Source organism: Budorcas taxicolor, chromosome 15, assembly GCF_023091745.1.
Source record: "Budorcas taxicolor isolate Tak-1 chromosome 15, Takin1.1, whole genome shotgun sequence".
Taxonomy (NCBI): domain Eukaryota; kingdom Metazoa; phylum Chordata; class Mammalia; order Artiodactyla; family Bovidae; genus Budorcas; species Budorcas taxicolor.
Genome location: NC_068924.1, coordinates 62,435,230 through 62,453,969, shown reverse-complemented (window position 1 = coordinate 62,453,969; position 18,740 = coordinate 62,435,230). Strand labels below are relative to the sequence as shown.

The 18,740-nt window shown below is 40.6% G+C and overlaps 2 protein-coding genes across 3 annotated transcripts in view; both read left to right on the top strand.

The window, feature by feature from the left end:
• Nucleotides 1-8,498, top strand: part of FBXO3 (F-box protein 3) — a 33,555-nt gene extending 25,057 nt beyond the window's left edge. Inside the window, exons 9-11 of the mRNA XM_052652608.1 lie at nucleotides 841-956; nucleotides 2,178-2,368; nucleotides 7,389-8,498. Coding sequence (XP_052508568.1) covers nucleotides 841-956; nucleotides 2,178-2,368; nucleotides 7,389-7,559 — 478 coding nt within the window. The 3' untranslated portion in view covers nucleotides 7,560-8,498. The remainder of the gene's footprint in view (nucleotides 1-840; nucleotides 957-2,177; nucleotides 2,369-7,388) is intronic.
• Nucleotides 8,499-13,849: 5,351 nt separating this feature from the next.
• The window catches only part of CD59 (CD59 molecule (CD59 blood group)), a 28,637-nt gene continuing 23,746 nt past the window's right edge, over nucleotides 13,850-18,740 (top strand). The window contains exon 1 of one of the 2 annotated variants that reach the window (XM_052652469.1): nucleotides 13,850-13,936. The gene's annotated coding sequence lies outside the window, so the exon portion shown is untranslated. Of the gene's footprint in view, nucleotides 13,937-15,193; nucleotides 15,278-18,740 lie in introns of those variants that run through there. The other variant, XM_052652470.1, reaches the window with a different exon arrangement.

The following is an 18,740-nucleotide window of genomic DNA, read 5'->3' as shown; positions in this document are numbered from 1 at the left end:
GGTAAAGATAACATTTATCTTAAGATATTAAGATGTATTTTTTAGATGTATTTTTAAATACTTTATGATGTATAGATTTTTACAATGCCTATATATACACATATGTATACATACTGGAAATAATGGTAATGTATACTTAACCAGGAAGCATTCTAGGATTTTGGTATTGTATCCAGCTTTGATATCTAGTTACATATATTCAGATGAATTTGTTTTAATTTACATCCTGCCTAGGATTGAGATATGCTTAAAATAATAACACCTGTACATGCTTATAGGGTATTCTAAATGAAAATGAGTCAGCAGATTCTCAGGAAAAGGAGGGAAATAATAGTATTGGAAAACAGAGTCAAGGGACGATCTTGGTAACTGAACAGTAGATGCCCGAAATAGTGACATTTTGCTCTGAGCTTTCTAGAAGCTAATGGAGAAAAGGGAAATGGGCTGCATAGCCTTGTAGTGAAAAAAAGACTCCCATTTTTTTTACAGCAGTTTTTCGTAGCACTATATTCTAGAATGTGTTTCCCACATTGGTCATTTAAACATAAGATTGTTGGCACCACTGTGTTTGTAAGTTTTTGTGTCACCCTTTCTATTGTTAATCCTAACTGACAGTCAAGTGTATAAACGGAATGAAACAAGCGTGTAAACTGAATGAAAGCATTTCTGTGGGTGGAGTCCAGCCAGTATCTTTGAGAGCTTACAGGAATAGATGATGTACACAGACTTTGGGTTGGGTTTCTTAATTTACTTTGGAAATCCCTTTCACCATCTTAGCTCAAATACTATAGCTCTTAAACAGAAGAAACCAATGTGTCTCTACCACCCCTTTTTCTCCAGGATTGAAATGTCAAAAGATGCCCTTCCTGAAAAGGCTTGTCAGTTAGACAGTCGTTACTGGAGAATAACAAATGCTAAAGGTGATGTGGAAGAAGTTCAGGGACCTGGAGTAGTTGGTATGTAACCCAAGACTTGAGTTTAAACATCAGTTGCTTCTGAGACATTTTGAAGAGTATATGTGTGATACATATACTTGCTTGGTAAATACATGATGTACTAGTGGATAAGATGGCATCTTCTTAATAGCTGTGTTTCAGTGTGAAAGATACCATAGATTCTGGATTCTTCTCCTAACTGTAATACAATGAGTATAATGTATAAAGGTCATTATTTTATCAGTTTAGTACCTTAAATATGACCTTCTCTAAAAGGATAGCAAAGTCAATTATTTAGGGGTTGAATTTCCATTCTGTGCATCACATGGGTTTCTTGCTTTCCCTTCTTAACTTCTTATTTGTTTTAGCTGGAAAATTATTCATTGTCATATTCTATAGGGTTACAAGGTATAGGACAGAAAAAGAAAATCAATTTCATACTGGTCATCTGTTTGAATTTCAGGGGAAATGTTAAAATTAATAGCACAGATTTTATTGTCAATCATCTCTAGCCTCTGATTACAACTGACATTTGGCTTTTTAAAAAATTATGAGTATCATAAGTTTCTGAGCCCTCAGATTCTTCAGTCTTTTGTTGTACTTCAGGAAAATATTATTACTTAAGCAATGCAGTTCAGTTACTGGTCCTAAGCTTATGTAGGCTTCAGTTTAAATTTGTTTTAATTAATTGCCACAAGTAGAGTCACAGTCTGCATCTCTTTTTAAGGAATTATTAAGAGTCTAGTGCTAACGAACTTTATTAAAGTTGTAATTCTTTTCCAGTCATTTGGTCTCTTGGGGTAAGACCTCTCTTCCTTGTGACTGCACTCTGGGCTAAATGTTGAAGACACATCTTCAGAGTTTTATGTTTTAGTCTCTTGCTACTTTTGAACATTTAAATTATCCTTATCTCTGTTTGAATTAGAGTCTGCGATAGTTTTTATTACCCATGTCTTAAAGAGTGTGTCTTCAATGACTCTCCTTTTTTGGTTTTTATTCTGATACTAGAGATCATTACCCACCCCACCCGCCCATGCATATACACTGTAAGGAATTCAGAGAGTACAAAAAAATGTCAAAATCCTCATAATCCCATCACTGTTACCATTTTGTTACATTTCCTTTAAAAATTGTTTCTAATTATGCATTTACTTTAGCACAATTTAAAGAGGACATGTTTTATTTGCTATAATGAAGAATTAAATTTTATACTTTGATTTATTGTTGCTATTTTCTCTGCAGGTGAATTTCCAATCATCAGCCCAGGCCGGGTATATGAATATACAAGTTGTACCACATTCTCTACAACATCAGGCTATATGGAAGGATATTATACCTTCCATTTTCTTTACTTTAAAGACAAGATCTTTAATGTCGCCATTCCCCGATTCCATATGGCATGTCCGACATTCAGGGTGTCTATAGCTCGATTGGTAGGTTAAAATTTCCTCTGGTGCTGATTTACATGACTTTGTAGAATGAACTCCACAGAAGGTCTTACAAATAGTTTGTAAATGGTATTTCAGCGAACCCTAGCGATTTTGAGGGACATATCTTTGAGGGACTGGGGGGATATGTGAATACATTGGGTGGGAGTGGACAGTAAGTAAACTAGGCTCCATATTCTTTATTCAGAGTAACTCTGTTATCTTTTTGTTGTTTTTGTTTGCTTTAAAGAAACTATTTTTAGAGCAGTTTCAGATTCATAGCAACATTGAGCAGAAGGTACAGAGATTTCCCATGCTTCAGCACATGCATAGACATGCCCATTATCAATATCTTCTGCCAGAATGGTACCTTTGTTACAACTGATGAACCTACCTTGACGCACCATGATCACCCAAAGTCCATAGTTTACCTGAGGGTTCATTCACTCTTGGTGTTGCATATTCTGTGAGTTTGAATGAATGACCTGTATCCATATAAAGTAGTTATTGGTTTTAAAGCTTCAGTGTCTTTTCCAGTTTCCAAAAACAGTTTTGTTGCCTAATGAGAATCACTACACTGGACCAGTTATAGTTGCCTTTATTTCATGAAGAGTAGGGAAACAATTTCTTACTATGTTTTTGCTAAAATTCCCAATTTTAAAATATAATACAAATATCCTATAAAATCATTACAAATAAGATTTAATGGGTAGACTTGTACGTTTAGTAGTCTCTCTTTGGGATAATTTCCTAACTCAACTAGTCCTATTTTTAAAATCTCATTTCTAGGGTTATGACAGGTATAGCAGTAACCCCAGTCTTACCAGCTATAAAATGATTAAAGAAATTTATCATGCTCCAGTAATACAATAGGAATACCATATGAATAGCATATCCAGAATGTAATCAAATCATAGATGTCAGGTATTAAAAAAAAACTCTCTAGCTCCTGGGTGACCCTGATGGGTGGGTCCAAAATAAGTCTGGGAAGATAGACATGATGTTAACATGACTTAGATACATTCCCAACTCCAGTTTGGAAAGAAAAGGATGGTGATGAGAGTCCGCCACTAATACTTGTAGTATTTCTGGTGAAAAGAATCTATAGTCTTAGCTTTGGAAGTGAAGTTTAGCTTCCCTCCCAGTGTGTATTTCCAACACTGTGAATTTGCTACTTCATATAACAGTCTTCCGTTTTTGAGTAGCTCCATCTCTGTATGAGATTGATATCATCCTTAAATGTTTGATACAGTTTATCAGTGAAGTCATCTAGGGCTAGAGTTCTCTTTGTAGGAACATTTTGAAATATGAATTTTATTTCTTTAATCATATTTTCTGTTCCTTATTTCACTTTTGGTAATTTGTGTCTTTCAAGGAATTTGTCCATTTGGTCTAAATACTGAATTTATTTCTATAAAGTTATTTGCAATATTCCCTTGATACCCTAAAGAGCTACAGTTATACATCGTGTTTTGTTCTTGGTATTGGCAGTTCGCATCTTCTCTTTTGTTCATCACCTTAGCTAGGGGGTTATCACTTTTATTGATCATTTAAAGGAACAGTTTTTGGTTTCACTGTTTTTCTCTATTTGCTCATTTTCTATTTCATTGATTTTTGGAGTTATCTTTATTTCTTTCCCACTGTAGGGTTTAATTTGCTTTTTTTTTTTTTTTAATTTCTCAAAGTAGAAGTTTAGATGATTGATTTTAGACCTTCTAAGCACTGTTTTAGCTGCATTTCACAAATTTTGATGTTTTTTTATTAACATTTAATTCGAAATATTTTCAGATTTCCTTTGTAATTTAATTTTGATCTCTGTATTTTTCTAGAAATGTATTGATTTCCAAATATTTGGAGCTTTTCTAGTTACCTTTTGGTTATTGATTTCTAGTTTTGTTATGGTTAGAAAACTTGCTGTGTATAATTTCAATTTTTTAAAATGTTTTGTGGCCTAGCATTATGATCTGTCTTGGTAAATGATCCTTGTGTATTTGAAAAGAATGTGTATTCTGATATTTGGGAAATATTATTCTATAAATGGTAAGACAAATTGATTGTTTTTCAAGTCTTTTTTATATTTACTGATCTTTTTTGTGTATGTGTTTGTTCTCTGAGAGATGATTGTTGTAATCTCCAACTGTAATTACAGTTTTGTCTATTTTTTTAATTCTGAATTTTTATTCTTTTAAATTTGTTTCATGTATTTTAATTATATGCAAATATGTGTAGGATTGTTATGTGTTTTTAATGAAGTGCTTTTTTTATTGTTATAAAACCTCTATCTGTGACAATATTCCTTGCCCTAAAGTTGCTATATATTCCTGACCTAAAGTGTAAAGAGTGTTGACGTTTGTTTGTGCAGGCAGTTTGCGCAGTTAAGTTACTATTGAGTCAGTTGATCCTGTCGAGGCTTGTTTTTTTGCGTTTGTTAGGGTGGGGATAGAGTAGTCTTTACTTAAGTACAGTAGTTCTCAGACTTTCCAGTCTCATGATCCCCCTAAGCTCTTACAAGTTATTGAGGACTCCAAAGAACTCTTGCTTACCTGGGTTATACAACATTTATCATGTTAGAAATTAAAACTGAGAAATTTTATAATATTTACTTACTCCTTTTTTAAAGTTTAAAATTTTTTAATTTATGATTTCCAATTACGGTAATAAACTCATAACATGTTCAACCTTCTCTTAACTATGTTCTTACTTATTTAGAGTTTTAGTTTCCTCCCGACCACAAAGAAACATGTAAAATCTTGATCTCCCTTGTGGAAATTGTTTTCTCTTTCTCCAGGATGAGAACTCAATAAAATTAAATGAGAATTCTGCACTTATTTCTAATCAACATGAAAGAGGCAGTGGGGATTGTATTTCTATTGTGTTGTATTTGTATTGTACTTTTCCTATTTAAAAATTAGTTTTCTTGATATAGAAGTTGAGTTGTCCTCATTTGTCCCCTAACCATGTATTATCATTCTTAATACTGCTTTTTGTTCTATACTTTGAATGCTGCTTTAAAGATTTTTTTGGTTGGTCTTAAGTCTTTTCTTGGTCTAGGTAGTTTGCTTTTGGACACTTTAGAGGCCTCTAAAGACATTCTTGTCTGTGTGTTCCCTTTTCCATCTACTGTTTTTGTATATACACTTTTGTCTGAGATTATCAGCAATCTTCTTCTTTAGCTACATTATTTTTTTTTAAAAGAGTTTTTCTGTTCTTTTCTTAAGATAATTAATAATCATACTACCTGGATTTAATGTTTCAGAATTTCCTAAGTTTTAATCTTCTCCCCCTTTTGGAGCTTTTGCTGAATTTTAAAGTCTTTATTTCCCAGAATAAGAAAAATCAAAAGATAAAAGTAATGAAATATGTTATATTTATGTATATTTTCTCTGTTGTTGTTAGTGTTACAATAAATCCTGAGTGACAATTACTTTGACAAATTCTAAAGGACATTTCCTTTCTCCCACATTCATTACCTTGCTTGCTCAACAGATATTTATTGAGTACCTACTAGGTGCTGGGGAAAATCCAGTGACCAACACAATGAAAATCTCTGCCTTCAGGGGTGTAATGTACAGCATGGTGATTATGGTTAATAGTACTGTATTGCATATTTTGAAAGTTGCTAAGAGAGTAAATTTTAGAAGTTCTCATCACACGAAAAAAGCTCTGTAACTATGTATGGTGATGGATGTTAACTAGATTTATTGTGGTGATCACTTTGTAATGTATACAGATACTGAATCATTATGTTGTACATCTGAAACTAATATAATGTTGTTTGTCAATTATGCTTCAATAAAAATAAAAAATAAAAGAGAAGAAAGATGAGGAGATTGAAAAGAAATCTCTGGCTTGGAATTTACATTGTAGTTGGAAGAGACAAAGTGTAGTAAATATACATTCCTCACTTATGTCAATAAGTAGTCATAGTGCGCTGGAGAAAAAGCAGAGTAAGGATGCTAAGAAGTGAACTGTTGGGTTGTTCTGATACAAACATGTGTGATGGAAGGCCTTGGTGACATTTGAGTTCATGCTTAAAAGAAGTAGAGGGAAATGGGCGGATGTGTAGCCTAAGGGTGTTCCAAGCAGAACAGCAAATACAGAGGTGCTGAAAGCACTCATGTGCTTGGTGTGTCTGAAGATGTGCACGGAGGCCAGTGTGGCTGGAGGACAGTGGATAGGGGAGAGTGGTTGGAGACGCCACATGGGGCCGTGGGGTGCTGCATTTGCCATGCCATAAAGGCCATGGGGGAAGGACTTGTGCTGCCACCCCAGCCCAGGTTTCCCAGTACTTCCCACAGTAACAGCTAGGTCCTCCTTGCTGTTCAGAATTCTGTCCAATTATAGTAGCTCCTGTCTTGAGTCTTCAAAAACGTATGAGACAGAAAACCAACAGCAGAGTATGTCAAGACTCGACTAGAGATGTTGCTTAAAAGGAATGGAAGTGTCCAAGAGACGTTCAGATACTGGGTGTTCAACATCACTGCTGCCTTATTCTGATAGTCTTCAACAAGTTAATTTAAAAGTAGAGGCTACTGAAGATGGTTGTCTTACTAGACCTCTTGTTGACAGTACATAAAAGTTACCAGCAGAGGTCGTAACTTAGTTATATTTTTATATCCTTGTTTCTGTAAGCATGCAGGTTAATAAAGAATTGTTCCACAGTACATTAATAAATTCAGTAAAATTTTATCTTGGGTTGTTAGAAGTGGCCTGTTCGCTACCTTCTGTGAATTACCAACCACCATGTAAAAAATAACTATTGATGAAGTATATTTATTGTGAAAACCACATTGAGCATTAACTTGTCATAGCATATATACTCTAGAATCTTTTAACGTTAGCATGTGCATCATGAACATGTATAAAAGTCTGTAAGATTCTATAAAAAGGTATAAAATTCAATGAGAAGTGTATAGAAATTCATACTTGGCATTCCCAGTTGTTTAGATTCTAGGTAAATGAGAATTTGTATTAAAAAAAAAAAACTGATGGAAGTTCTTATCAAAAGATTGTCTTTTCTTTCAAGGAAATGGGTCCTGATGAATATGAAGAAATGGAAGAGGAAGAAGAGGAGGAGGAGGACGACGACGATGACGATTCGGCAGACATGGATGAATCTGATGATGATGAGGAAGAGAGACAGAGGAGAGTCTTTGATGTTCCCATTCGAAGACGCCGCTGCTCTCGCCTGTTTTAGCAAGCCTCTGCTGATGGAATCCCTGGGATGAATCTAGCCTTTTAAATAGGTGTCTCAATAATGTCAATAACTAAACTGTTCTCAGCTTACATTAATAGCAGGAAGACTAGCATGAAATACTGTGCCAGGCCCTGGGTTCCGTGAGATGCTACTTTAGGAATTGGATTGTTTGGGTTTGCTTTGTGTTTTTGAGGTAGAGGAAGGAATGGGAATCTTTTTTTCTCTTCTAGGAGTTAATGGGAGAATAGTTATCTAGCTAAGGAACAGACATTTCTTTATTTAAAAATATTTTATACTTAGAAAAATATGGAAATGGAAGGGAATTGGTTTGAAAGGGGATTTAAAATGAATCAGAAATACCTACACAAGGAGAGAGAGAAACTATGTGACTGAATGGTTCTGCAAGAAGACTTATAAGTTATTTAGAAATGAACAGAATTTGTAATTAGGCTAATCCATTTGGTGATTCCTATGTATTTTGTACGAACAGGGAACTAACTGACTAAATAGCTTGACTGCCAGTTGTTTTGTCCTTTCTTAGACAATCTATCCTTGAATTTAGAGTTTTCATCACGACCTTGAATTTAAAGCTGTTGGTATGGCCTTGACCATACATCTAGTCTTCAGCTCTATCAACTTTGGATTTAATTTAAGGTTTTCAACACTATGACCTTTACCACACTGTTCACAGATGCTTCATGTTTGAAATGTAGTGTGTAAAAGTATGTATTGCGTTTATTAACAAGGTTCTTCACAGTGTCTCATGTAGTCTAAATTTGTAAATACTGCTTCTGTTTTGTTACTTGACTGTCTTTAACTTTGTGATAAGTAACATGAATTTTATCTTAAGATGAAGTATGTTTTCCTGAAACATAAGAGATTTTTTTTTTTTTGTAATTATATGTAATTGAGAGTTTGGAAATGAAATCCTCCAAATGTCAAAACCTCACATTTTGAAAACAAATTTTGGTTCCAATCCTGTATTTTGTGTAATTGACTATTTCCCATAAATATATATATTAATAAGCCTTTGCTCTTAAAATGAAGATGAAATCAAACCTCTTTGGCCTATTGCCAGAGGCCCATTCAAAGTCATTTTCTGGCTCTAACTAAACTCTTGTCATGTAATCTACCTTGTCTTTCTCCCAGAAACAGTTCTTTTGTAGGGAAAACTGTAGAAAGAGGGAAGTATATAGAGGATTAAGAAGTTGCCATCAAGAAACTTAAAGGCAAACTTAGCCTTTCATATTGGCTAACATGAAACATGTCAGAATGTTCTGAAGTGGAGTAAATAGTTTTTCCTGCCCCCCCCTTTTTTAATAGAGTATTATCAGGGTGCCAAATCCTTCTATTATGCCTATCCTTAAAAAAAACACAACCCATTGGTTTTTTGAAAAATAAACTTTCCCAATAGAGTAGTAACTAAAAGTAGTTAATGTTGGAAGTTAAAGCTGGTTCCAGGATCCCTCACCATTCTTTGCATCTTTCACTTTTCAGAATTGGCCTCTCCTTTCAGTTCCCAGAGAACTCATGATGCCCCATGTCTCCCTGTCACCCCATCCAACCCTTGTTCCTCGGAATGCTTCAGGCTCACTTATCCTTGGTTAGAATTCACATTCTTTTAGTATGTTGACTGAGTTCTTCCTAAGTTGTGATTAATTAGTTGATAACCTCAACTTTTATTTCATTGGCAGAATGTGTATTCACACAAAAAAAGGGATCTAACAGTTGGTCTGACTGGACTTTCGGTGTAGTGAACCCCATTTCTGGCTCTGAGGTCCCTTCAGAACATTACTTATTTATCTGAAGCTTGATGTATCAGAATGAGGCAGATAGGTAAACAGTAACCAAATAGCTCAGAGTTTTTTCCTCTTGTGAAAAGTCAGAGGTAACTAGCTGATGCCTGATAAGGTGGCCCGATCTTTTCAACATTCCAGATTGCTTCCATCTTCCTGTTCTGCCATTTGTAGCAGACTTTAAGATCACTCATAGCTTCAGTGTAGCAACTGCAGTCATACTGTATTCCAGGAAGGATGATGAGAAAAGGGGGAAATTAAATGGAAAGTAAAAAGTTAAGCCTGGAGAAGTAAACCAGCCAGGTCTCTTAACAGGAAGGTAAGTAGAGACGGGGCAAGAGATGCAGGTGTTAACATGGGCAGCATGGAACCCTAGTATGAAGAAATTGTAATGGCCCAAGTAAGACATTCTAAATCTAGATGCACAAGCTGGCTTTTTCTAGAAAAGGCAGAGGAACCAGAGATCAAGTTGCCAAGCATCCTTTGGATCGTAGAAAAAGCAAGAGAATTCCAGGAAAACATCTGCTTCATTGACTACGCTAAAGCCTTGGGCTGTGTGTATCACAAAAAAACTGGAAAATTCTTCAAGAGATGGGAATACCAGATCACCTGACCTGCCTCCTATGAAATTTATATGCAGGTCAAGAAGCAATGGTTAGAACCAACATGGAACAACAAACTGGTTCCAAATTGGGAAAGGAGTATGACAAGGCTGTATATTATCACCCTGCTTATTTAACTGATATGCAGAGGACATCATACGAAATGCCAGGCTGGATGAAGCACAAGCTGGAATCAAGATTGCTGGGAGAAATATCAATAACCTCATTTGCAGATGACACTACCCTATGGCAGAAAGCAAAGAAGACCTAAAGAGCCTTTTGATGAAGGTCAAAGAAGAGAGTGAAAAAGCTGGCTTAAAACTCAACATTGAAAAAACTAATCATGGCATCCGGTCCTGTCACTTCATGGCAAATAGAAGGGGAAACAATGGAAACGGTGACAGACATTTTTTTTCTTGGGCTCCAAAATCACTGTGGACAGTGACTGCAGCTATGAAATTAAAAGGTGCTTGCTCCTTGGAAGAAAAGCTATGACCAACTTAGACAGCATATTAAAAAGCAGAGAAATTACTTTGTTGACAAAGGTCTGTCTAGTCAAAGCTGTGATTTTTCCAGTGTGTGGATGTGAGAACTGGACAATAAAAAATGCTGAATGCCAAAGAAGTGATGCTTTTGAACTGTGGTGCAGAGAAAACTCTTGAGTGTCCCTTGGACAGCAAGGAGATCAAACCCACCAATCTTAAAGGAAATCAACCCTTAATATTCATTGGAAGGACTGATACTACTTTGACCACCTGATGCAAAGAGCAGACCTATTGGAAAAGACTCATGCTGGGAAAGATTGAAGGCAGGAGGAGAAGGGGACAACAGAGGATGAGACAGCTGGATGGCATCACCAACTCAATGGGCATGAGTTTGAGCAAACTCTGGGAGATGGTTAAGGACAGGGAAGCCTGACATGCTGTAGTCCATGGGGTCGCAAAGAGTCAGACACAACGACTGAACAGAATAAGATATTCTACAGGCTTGAGTCAGGGCAGCAGCAGTGGGAGTGGAGTGGAGAGAGGATGAAATTGAAGGATCTAGATGGTAAGATAGGCAGGAGGTGGTGACTGCACGTGTGGGAGCAGAAGAAACTGAAGTTGTTTCCAGGTATAGGACTTCATGGAAAAAAAATTACAGGAAAAGCAGTGGAACATTGGAGAGGAGTTAAGATTTGAACACATTTTGGGTTCAGCTGTCTGTGGGACATATAGATGGAGATGTCCAGTAATTAGATATGAAGATTCAAGGAGTGATAGAGAAAAAAGATTTGCAAGTTGACTTGTAAACATATATACAGTCAGCCCTCGGTATCTGCAAGAGATTGGTTCCAGAACCTCCACAGATACCAAAATCAGTGGATGCTCAGTTCAGTCGCTCAGTTGTGTCCGACTCTTTGCGACCCAATGAATCACAGCACGCCAGGCCTCCCTGTCCATCACCAACTCCCGGAGTTCACTCAGACTCACGGCCATCAAGTCAGTGATGCCATCCAGCCATCTCATCCTCTGTCGTCCCCTTCTCCTGCCTCCAATCCGCTTTACCATCTGAGCCACCGGGTAAATCTCCCTAGCATCAGGGTCTTTCCCAATGAGTCAGCTCTTCGCATGAGGTGGCCAAAGTACTGGAATTTCAGCTTTAGCATCACTCCTTCCAAAGAAATCCCAGGGCTGATCTCCTTCAGAATGGATTGGTTGGATCTCCTTGCAGTCCAAGGGACTCTCAAGAGTCCTCTCCAACACCACAGTTCAAAAGCATCAATTCTTCGGCACTCAGCCTTCTTCGCAGTCCAACTCTCACAGCCATACATGACCACAGGAAAAACCATAGCCTTGACTAGTTTGTTGGGAAAGTAACGTCTCTGCTTTTCAGTATGCTATCTAGGTTGGTCATAACTTTTCTTCCAAGGAGTAAGCGTCTTTTAATTTCATGGCTGCAATCACCATCTGCAGTGATTTTGGAGCCCCCCAAAATAAAGTCTGATACTGTTTACACTGTTTCCCCTTCCCCATCTATTTTCCATGAAGTGATGGGTCGGATGCCATGATCTTAGTTTTCTGAATGTTGAGCTTAAGCCAACTTTTTCACTCTCCACTTTCACTTTCATCAAGAGGCTTTTTAGTTCCTCTTCACTTTCTGCCATAAGGGTGGTGTCATCTGCATATCTGAGGTTCTTGATATTTCTCCTGGCAATCTCGATTCCGGCTTGTGCTTCTCCCAGCCCAGTGTTGCTCACAATGTACTCCACATATAGTGGATGCTCAAGTCCCTTATAAAAAGTGAAAGTGAAGTCGCTCAGTTTTATCCAACTCTTCGACCCCATCCTTAGCCTACCAGGGTCCTCTGTCCATGGGATTTTCCAGGCAAGAGTACTGGAATGGGTTGCCATTTCCTTCTCTCCCTTCCAAAAAACGATGTATTTATAATACAGTCATCCCTTGACAACTGCAGTTTTGGTAGCTGAATCCACTGATGCCAAACCTATGGCTATGCAGGGCTAATTGTATTCTCAAGTTAAAACAAAGAGGGTGCACTATAGTCTCCCCGGGCAAACATACAGCCATGGTTCTTAGGCCAACACTGGCTACACCACATTATGAGCAGGTAATGGAAGAGAGCTTATAGGATGCACAGAAAATGCATGTGAAAGAGCTCTGTAAACAATCAGGAAACACATATTAGCTGATTTAAGCACACTGTAATATCAGGGCTTCCCTGATAGCTAAGTCGGTAAAGAATCTGCCTGCAGTGCAGAAAACCCAGGTTTATCCCTGGGTCAGGAAGATACCCTGGAGAAGGAAATGGCAACCCACTCCAGTGTTCTCACCTGGAGAATCCCATGGACAGAGGAACCTAGTGGGGTCGCAGTCCATGGGGTCACAAGAGTCAGACACGACTTAGTGGCTACACCACCACCACCACGACTGTAATATCAAAGCAAATCCTGATTTGAGACTCCAGTTTGTATAGAGAAAAACCAAGATTAAGGCACCACCATATGAAATTCATTCCATGACACCCCAAAGCCATCAGAGGATCATGGTAGAAGGTACATGTCATGATGAGTTATCATACAATTTCCCCTCCTTGAACTTCATCTCAGCAGAGGTCAATCTCTTGGAAAAAGAATGTACTTCTGGCCTGCTTTCCCAGCTGTCCTTTGCAGGGCTCTCATTACGGCAGTTCCGGAGCGGATGCTGACAAAGTGATAAATGATTATCTTCACATAAAAATAACATTCTAAATGGTGATACTGGCCCCAGACTGGCTAATATACGCTTTTAAGATCACAAAAGGGAATACCCCTGCGAGCCAGTGGTTAGGACTCCATGCTCTCACTGCCAGGAGTCCAGTTCCATCTCTTGTCCCGTAACTACGATTCCACAAGCTGCGTGGTGGACCACGCCCTGCGCAGCTCCACCCCCCACCCCCCACCCCCGCCCCCGCAAAACAAAATCCACAAAAATTTCATCTCGGTTCCAAACAAGACACAAGGCACCAGATGTGGCTATGGCTGAAGGGTCTTTGTGGTCTACCAGAGCCCGAGAGCCGAGAGAAGCCTGGCCAATGGGAGTCTGGCATGGGCACGCAAACATTTTGAAAAACATTTTTATATTTTTTTGTAAACAAAAGAAAATTCCTAAGTCCTGGAATTTTTTTTAAAATAACAAATCCAAAGGAGGAAGGGCATCATAAACTTTACGTTTTCAGCTTTTTAACATAAAGAACTTCACCTAATCCTGGTCACCAGGCTTTTTCTGCACCGTGGCTTAAACCGCTTGCTTGCCCGCAGCCGTGTGACCTTGGACTGGCCACTGCGGCGCGCAGAGCTCGGCGGCGGGCGGGGCTCGGAGGGGGCCGGGCGGGGCCGGCGGGCGGGGGCGGGGCTCGCCTCCCTCCCAGCCCAGGCGATAAAGAGGGGCTGGGCTGTTGTCGCAGGTTCTGCGGCGCTGAAGCGGAGGCGTGTGGCGTTTAGGTAAGGTTGGAGGGTCGGGGAGCCGCGCTCCGAGCCCGGCGCTGAGACACTTGACCCGCTGCTCTAGCAGCTGGGCCGCGGGACTGAGGGGTTTGGAGGGTCCGAGCTGGCGCGCTTACCCTGCGCCGGCCTCCGCGCTGGGGGACGGCGAGCTTCCCTCCGCCCGCGTCCCGCAGCATCCCGGCGCCGGACTTCCCGGCGCGCCTTTAAGCTTCCCGGCTTCTTTTGTATACAGCGAGAAGGGAGCTGACGCATTCCCCGTTCCGCGCGCCCCCGCCACCCCCCCCCCCCTGTATTCCGCCGCTCCACCACCCCCCCGCCCAGCCCCCCGTCCCCGGGAATACCTTCCGAACCTCGATTCTGAAAAGGAGCTCTTGCAATTTAGGGAAAACAGATCGCACCTTGAAAGGAGGTTATAACCCCATCCCTGAGTGTCGACGTTCTTCTCTTCCCCTGGAAGTCTAAATTTTGAAATTTTAAAAAGCAAGGTGGGGTCGTAACTTAGACATTTCAAGTACGATGTTGGTTTTCTTGGGCCGGCCTGGGCCGCACCCTTCTTGAAGTCTGACGGCTGACTTTTAAGGAGACGTTAAGTAGTGATTTTCTCCATGGATCCTGGAAGGGTACCAAGTAACGTTCTATTTCTCCTCTGACGCTTGTGAGTTCTCCCCTTTAGCCCGCTTCCCACACGAAAAAGAGATGGGCTTGGTGACTCACTTTGGCAGTAGTTGGGTGACTTATTTGAAAATGCAGTGTGGCCCGTTGCCACCTTGTGAAAACTGTGGTGCAGGAGGCTTCCTCCCGTTTTGCTTTTGACCAGTGCTTTCCTTCTTTTTCCTTCCTGTAATGCCTTATGTCCACTTTAAAAGTGCCTCTTGCTGTGGCCAGCTGATTCTTTTAAAAATCCTCTTCTTGGCCAACTTTTAAAAGATACCAGGGGGCCCCAGCGGAGACCTGCCTACGGCTCTCAACTGCAAGAACTCTGTGCTGTGTTTAGTTCCTCAGTCATGTCCGACTCTTTGCGACCCCATGGACTGCAGCCCTCCAGGCTCCTCTGTCCATGGGGATTCTCCAAGCAAGAATACTGGAGTGGGTTGCTATGCCCTCCTCCAGGGGATCTTCCCAACCCAGGGATCGAACCCAGGTCACACGCATTGCAGGGGAATTCTTTATGGACTGAAAGGGACGTTCTTTATGGACCACCAGGGAAGCCTGCATTAACTCTGTTTCATTCTAAACAGATCAGCCCATAAATTTTACAAAGCTAGAGATGTAGCCCACACCATATCAACGTAGCTTGTGATTGACAGACATTTCTCAAAAAGGAGACCGCAAATACAGGTGAGATAATCCAAAGATTACTTTGTTTAATTGTGAGAATCACAGATCAGAGAAACAGCTCTTCCCTACCTCTTTGTTCTACCTTATCTAGTTTCATCTGTGGGTGGTGGTGGCTTTGGAATCCATCTAGAATACCTAGAATTTGACACTTGGTTTGCTTGCAGAGAAATGATGAAGTTCATGTGTTGTGGCATAGTGATCAGGGGCCTGGACATGGCCACAGACCAGGGTTTGAATCTCGACTCTGCTTTTTTGCTGGCTAGGTAATGGTGAGCATGCTATTTAACCTCATTTTCTCATGGGTAAAATGAATGTATGCTAAGTCTCTTCAGTTGTGTCTGACTCTTTGCGACCCTGTGGACTGTAGCCCACCAGGCTCCTCTGTCCATGGGATTCTCCAGGCAAGAATACAGGAGTGGGTTGCCATTTCCTACTCCAGGGGATCTTCTGACCCAAGGATCGACCCCGAGTCTCTTAGGTCTCCTGCATTGGCAGGTGGATTCTTTACCAGTAGCGCCACCAGGGTGTTGTAAGAACTAAATGAGATAATTTGTGGCACCTGATAAGTGGAAAACAAATGTGTCTGTTAATAGTTCATATCCCCATGTTCCTCGCTGAGGGTAGCTTATTCCCAGTTCTCCAGGGAAGGCACACACAGTTCAGAATGTTGATCAAAGGAATTGCCTGACTGTGGACCAAATGTATGAAACTGTGGCTTCTGTGTTTTCAAACAGGGAACTGTAAGGAAAACACTCCACTATGCTGAGTAGCTTGTAAGATAAAATTCCAAATAAAAATGGATATTAGAGTGAGGCCAGCAGGTGTCTAGTGGAATTCAGCTTTGAGAGCTGCAGGTACAAGTTCTTGAAAAGAAATGCATTAAAAATTCTGGGCCAACCAGACTGCCTTAAACTAAACCTAGCCCAGAGATGCTTGAGGCTTTCCAAAACAGGATGTGTTATTACTTATGTCCCGTATTTTTTGTGAAATATCTTCATAGCTGGCTCTTACATGTACTACCTCAAAGGGCAGGGCTCTGTAAATGAGGGCCCGCTTTGAAGAACTTGAGACTAGAGTTCCTGGAAGAAATCCCAGGACTGGCCCTTTTTTTTGAGGAAGCAGCAAATTTGTGGGTTTGGAGAGTTCTGAGATGATTATCTCTGGCACTGGGAGCTCAAGAGTAGCTGGGAGGGGCTGTTCATTGTGATGGTGGCTTTCTGTCTGTCTCTACTTGCTGATGTAATCACTTTTCTGAGCTGAGTGATCTCTGTGTAGGTGACTCAACTTGCCTGGCTGTACGTGTCCAAGGTGATAAAGAGGTAAAGCCCCGAGTCCCCAATACTGAGAGCCTCCAGGCAGTGATACTTTGAGCTACTTGTGAGCTGCTGTGCTCTGTTCAGTTGTGTCTGACTCTTGACTTCCTCATAGACTTCAAGCCACCAGGCTCCTCTGTCCATGGACTTTTCCAGCCCAGAGCCCTGGATCGGTTTGCCATTTTCTGCTTCAGGGGACCTTCCCACCCCAGGGATTGAACCCACATCTCTTGCGTCGCCCACATTGGCCAAGTGGACTCTTTACCACTATGTCACCACTGGCCCCTGGTAAACAGAAGCAAGATCTACCCAGTGTGGCTTTGCAACTAACCTGTTGCCTTGGGACAGGTACTTTCATCTCCCAGGGACTCCATTAATTTTCGTAAAATAGGAACATTGGGTTTGGTGTTTGAAAATACCTTTAGCCTTAAAGATCATCAGCCTCTAAGGCTCCAGGCTCCTAGGAACACTAAGTGTGCCCCTGGGCATCTGTGAATCTTGTGGCAACATTGCCCATGTGTAGTCTCTTCTCTGGTGGCCTCTGTTCAACCAGTTTATTTCAGAAGCTGAATTCACGAGAAGTTTCCCCGCCAGAGAGTTTAACTATGGGTAAGAAGTCAGGCCTGGGTTTAAACACTGTTCTGCCATGTACCAGTTCTGAGGTTGGTGTATTCATTTTCTATTACTGTAGAAACAAACTGCCACAAATTTAGTGGCTTAACACAACACAAATGTATTAGTCTTACAGTTCCATCCATCAGAAGTCTGACCTGGGCCTCCCTGGGTTCAAATCAAGGTGTCAGCAGGGCTGGGTTCCTTTCTGAGGGCACTGTGTGAGAGAACCTGTCCCCTTGATCATTCAAGCTGTTGGCGTGGCACAGTCCTTGTGATTGGAGGACTGAGGTGCCATTTCCTGGCTGAGAGTTGCCTGAGGACCATTCTTCACTTCTGGAGGTCACCTGTATGCCTCAGCTGTGACCTCTGTCCTCAAAATCCCGATGGGTAGGCAAAGTCCTTCTCACTCTTTGAATCTTCAGTTGTCTGTGTAGTCTCTGATTAGAAATGCTAATTCCTGGGCACCCCCCAAGACCTCCAAAATCAGAACTTCTAGGGGCAGGGCCCAGCAATCTGTGTTTTAACAGCCCTCCAGATGAGTCTGAGGCCCACTAAAGCTAGAGAACCAGGACTTGGTACCCTATTTTATTTTCTACCTCGTCTGTAGCATTAGTTCGTATCCACCTCCACTAGACTGTAAGGTTCTTGAGAGTGGGGCTTTACCTGGTTTAGCAATCACTGTACCCCAGTGTCTAGCTGCTCAGCTTACATGGGCTCGTAAATGGTCACTGTAAATGACTGGGGGTAAGTGTCAGGACCGAACTTACTTTGTAGAGTAAATATACCCACAATGAATTCCTTAAATTTGTTGGGTCATTGGCATGTCAAATGTTTTATGTTCAAATTTATTTGGATTGTTTAAATAGGCGGATAAATATTTGAGGGTGCTGGCTGGGGTTTTTGGATGGACAGCAGCGTGTCTGTTTTCCTTTGTAAAATAATGGAATATAGGCTTGCACTGTCCGTAAACTGGCTACCCAAAACATCTTCAGGAACTCGGTTAGGGATGCCTGTATTTGTAAATCGCCTTGCTACTGTTAGCTTCCCTTGACATCTCAGGTGGATGGAAATGAATAAATCATGATTGGGTTGGTTTTTATTGTAGAATGAGAATCTCTAGTTTTAACCCTTTGCTGCTTTCTGCTGCCATCTTTTCTGCAACATCTCAGATCTGTGTTCTTTTCATGTGAACATTTCTAAGTGACGGGGAGTTTTTCATATTTCACCAAAGAAATTGATTTCCATCTGTGCTGACACTTTGTTGAGTGCCTGGCACGTGGCAGGGAGGGAGGAGGAAGTGGGGTGATAGCAAGCTTTCTTAGGAAGCCCAAAATGCCTCTCTAATTGATCCTAACGCTGTCTTTGGAAATTACATGGAATAACCTGCCCCTCTCTTCCTTGGTGGCCCTTACCATATTTGAAGATAGTTACTGTCTCTGACCATACTTTTCCAAACAGAACAGCCTGGATTTCTCCCACCCGTTTCTCCTGGCTTTTACAGCTGTTTATTTTGATGTCCTGATAAACTGGAAGAA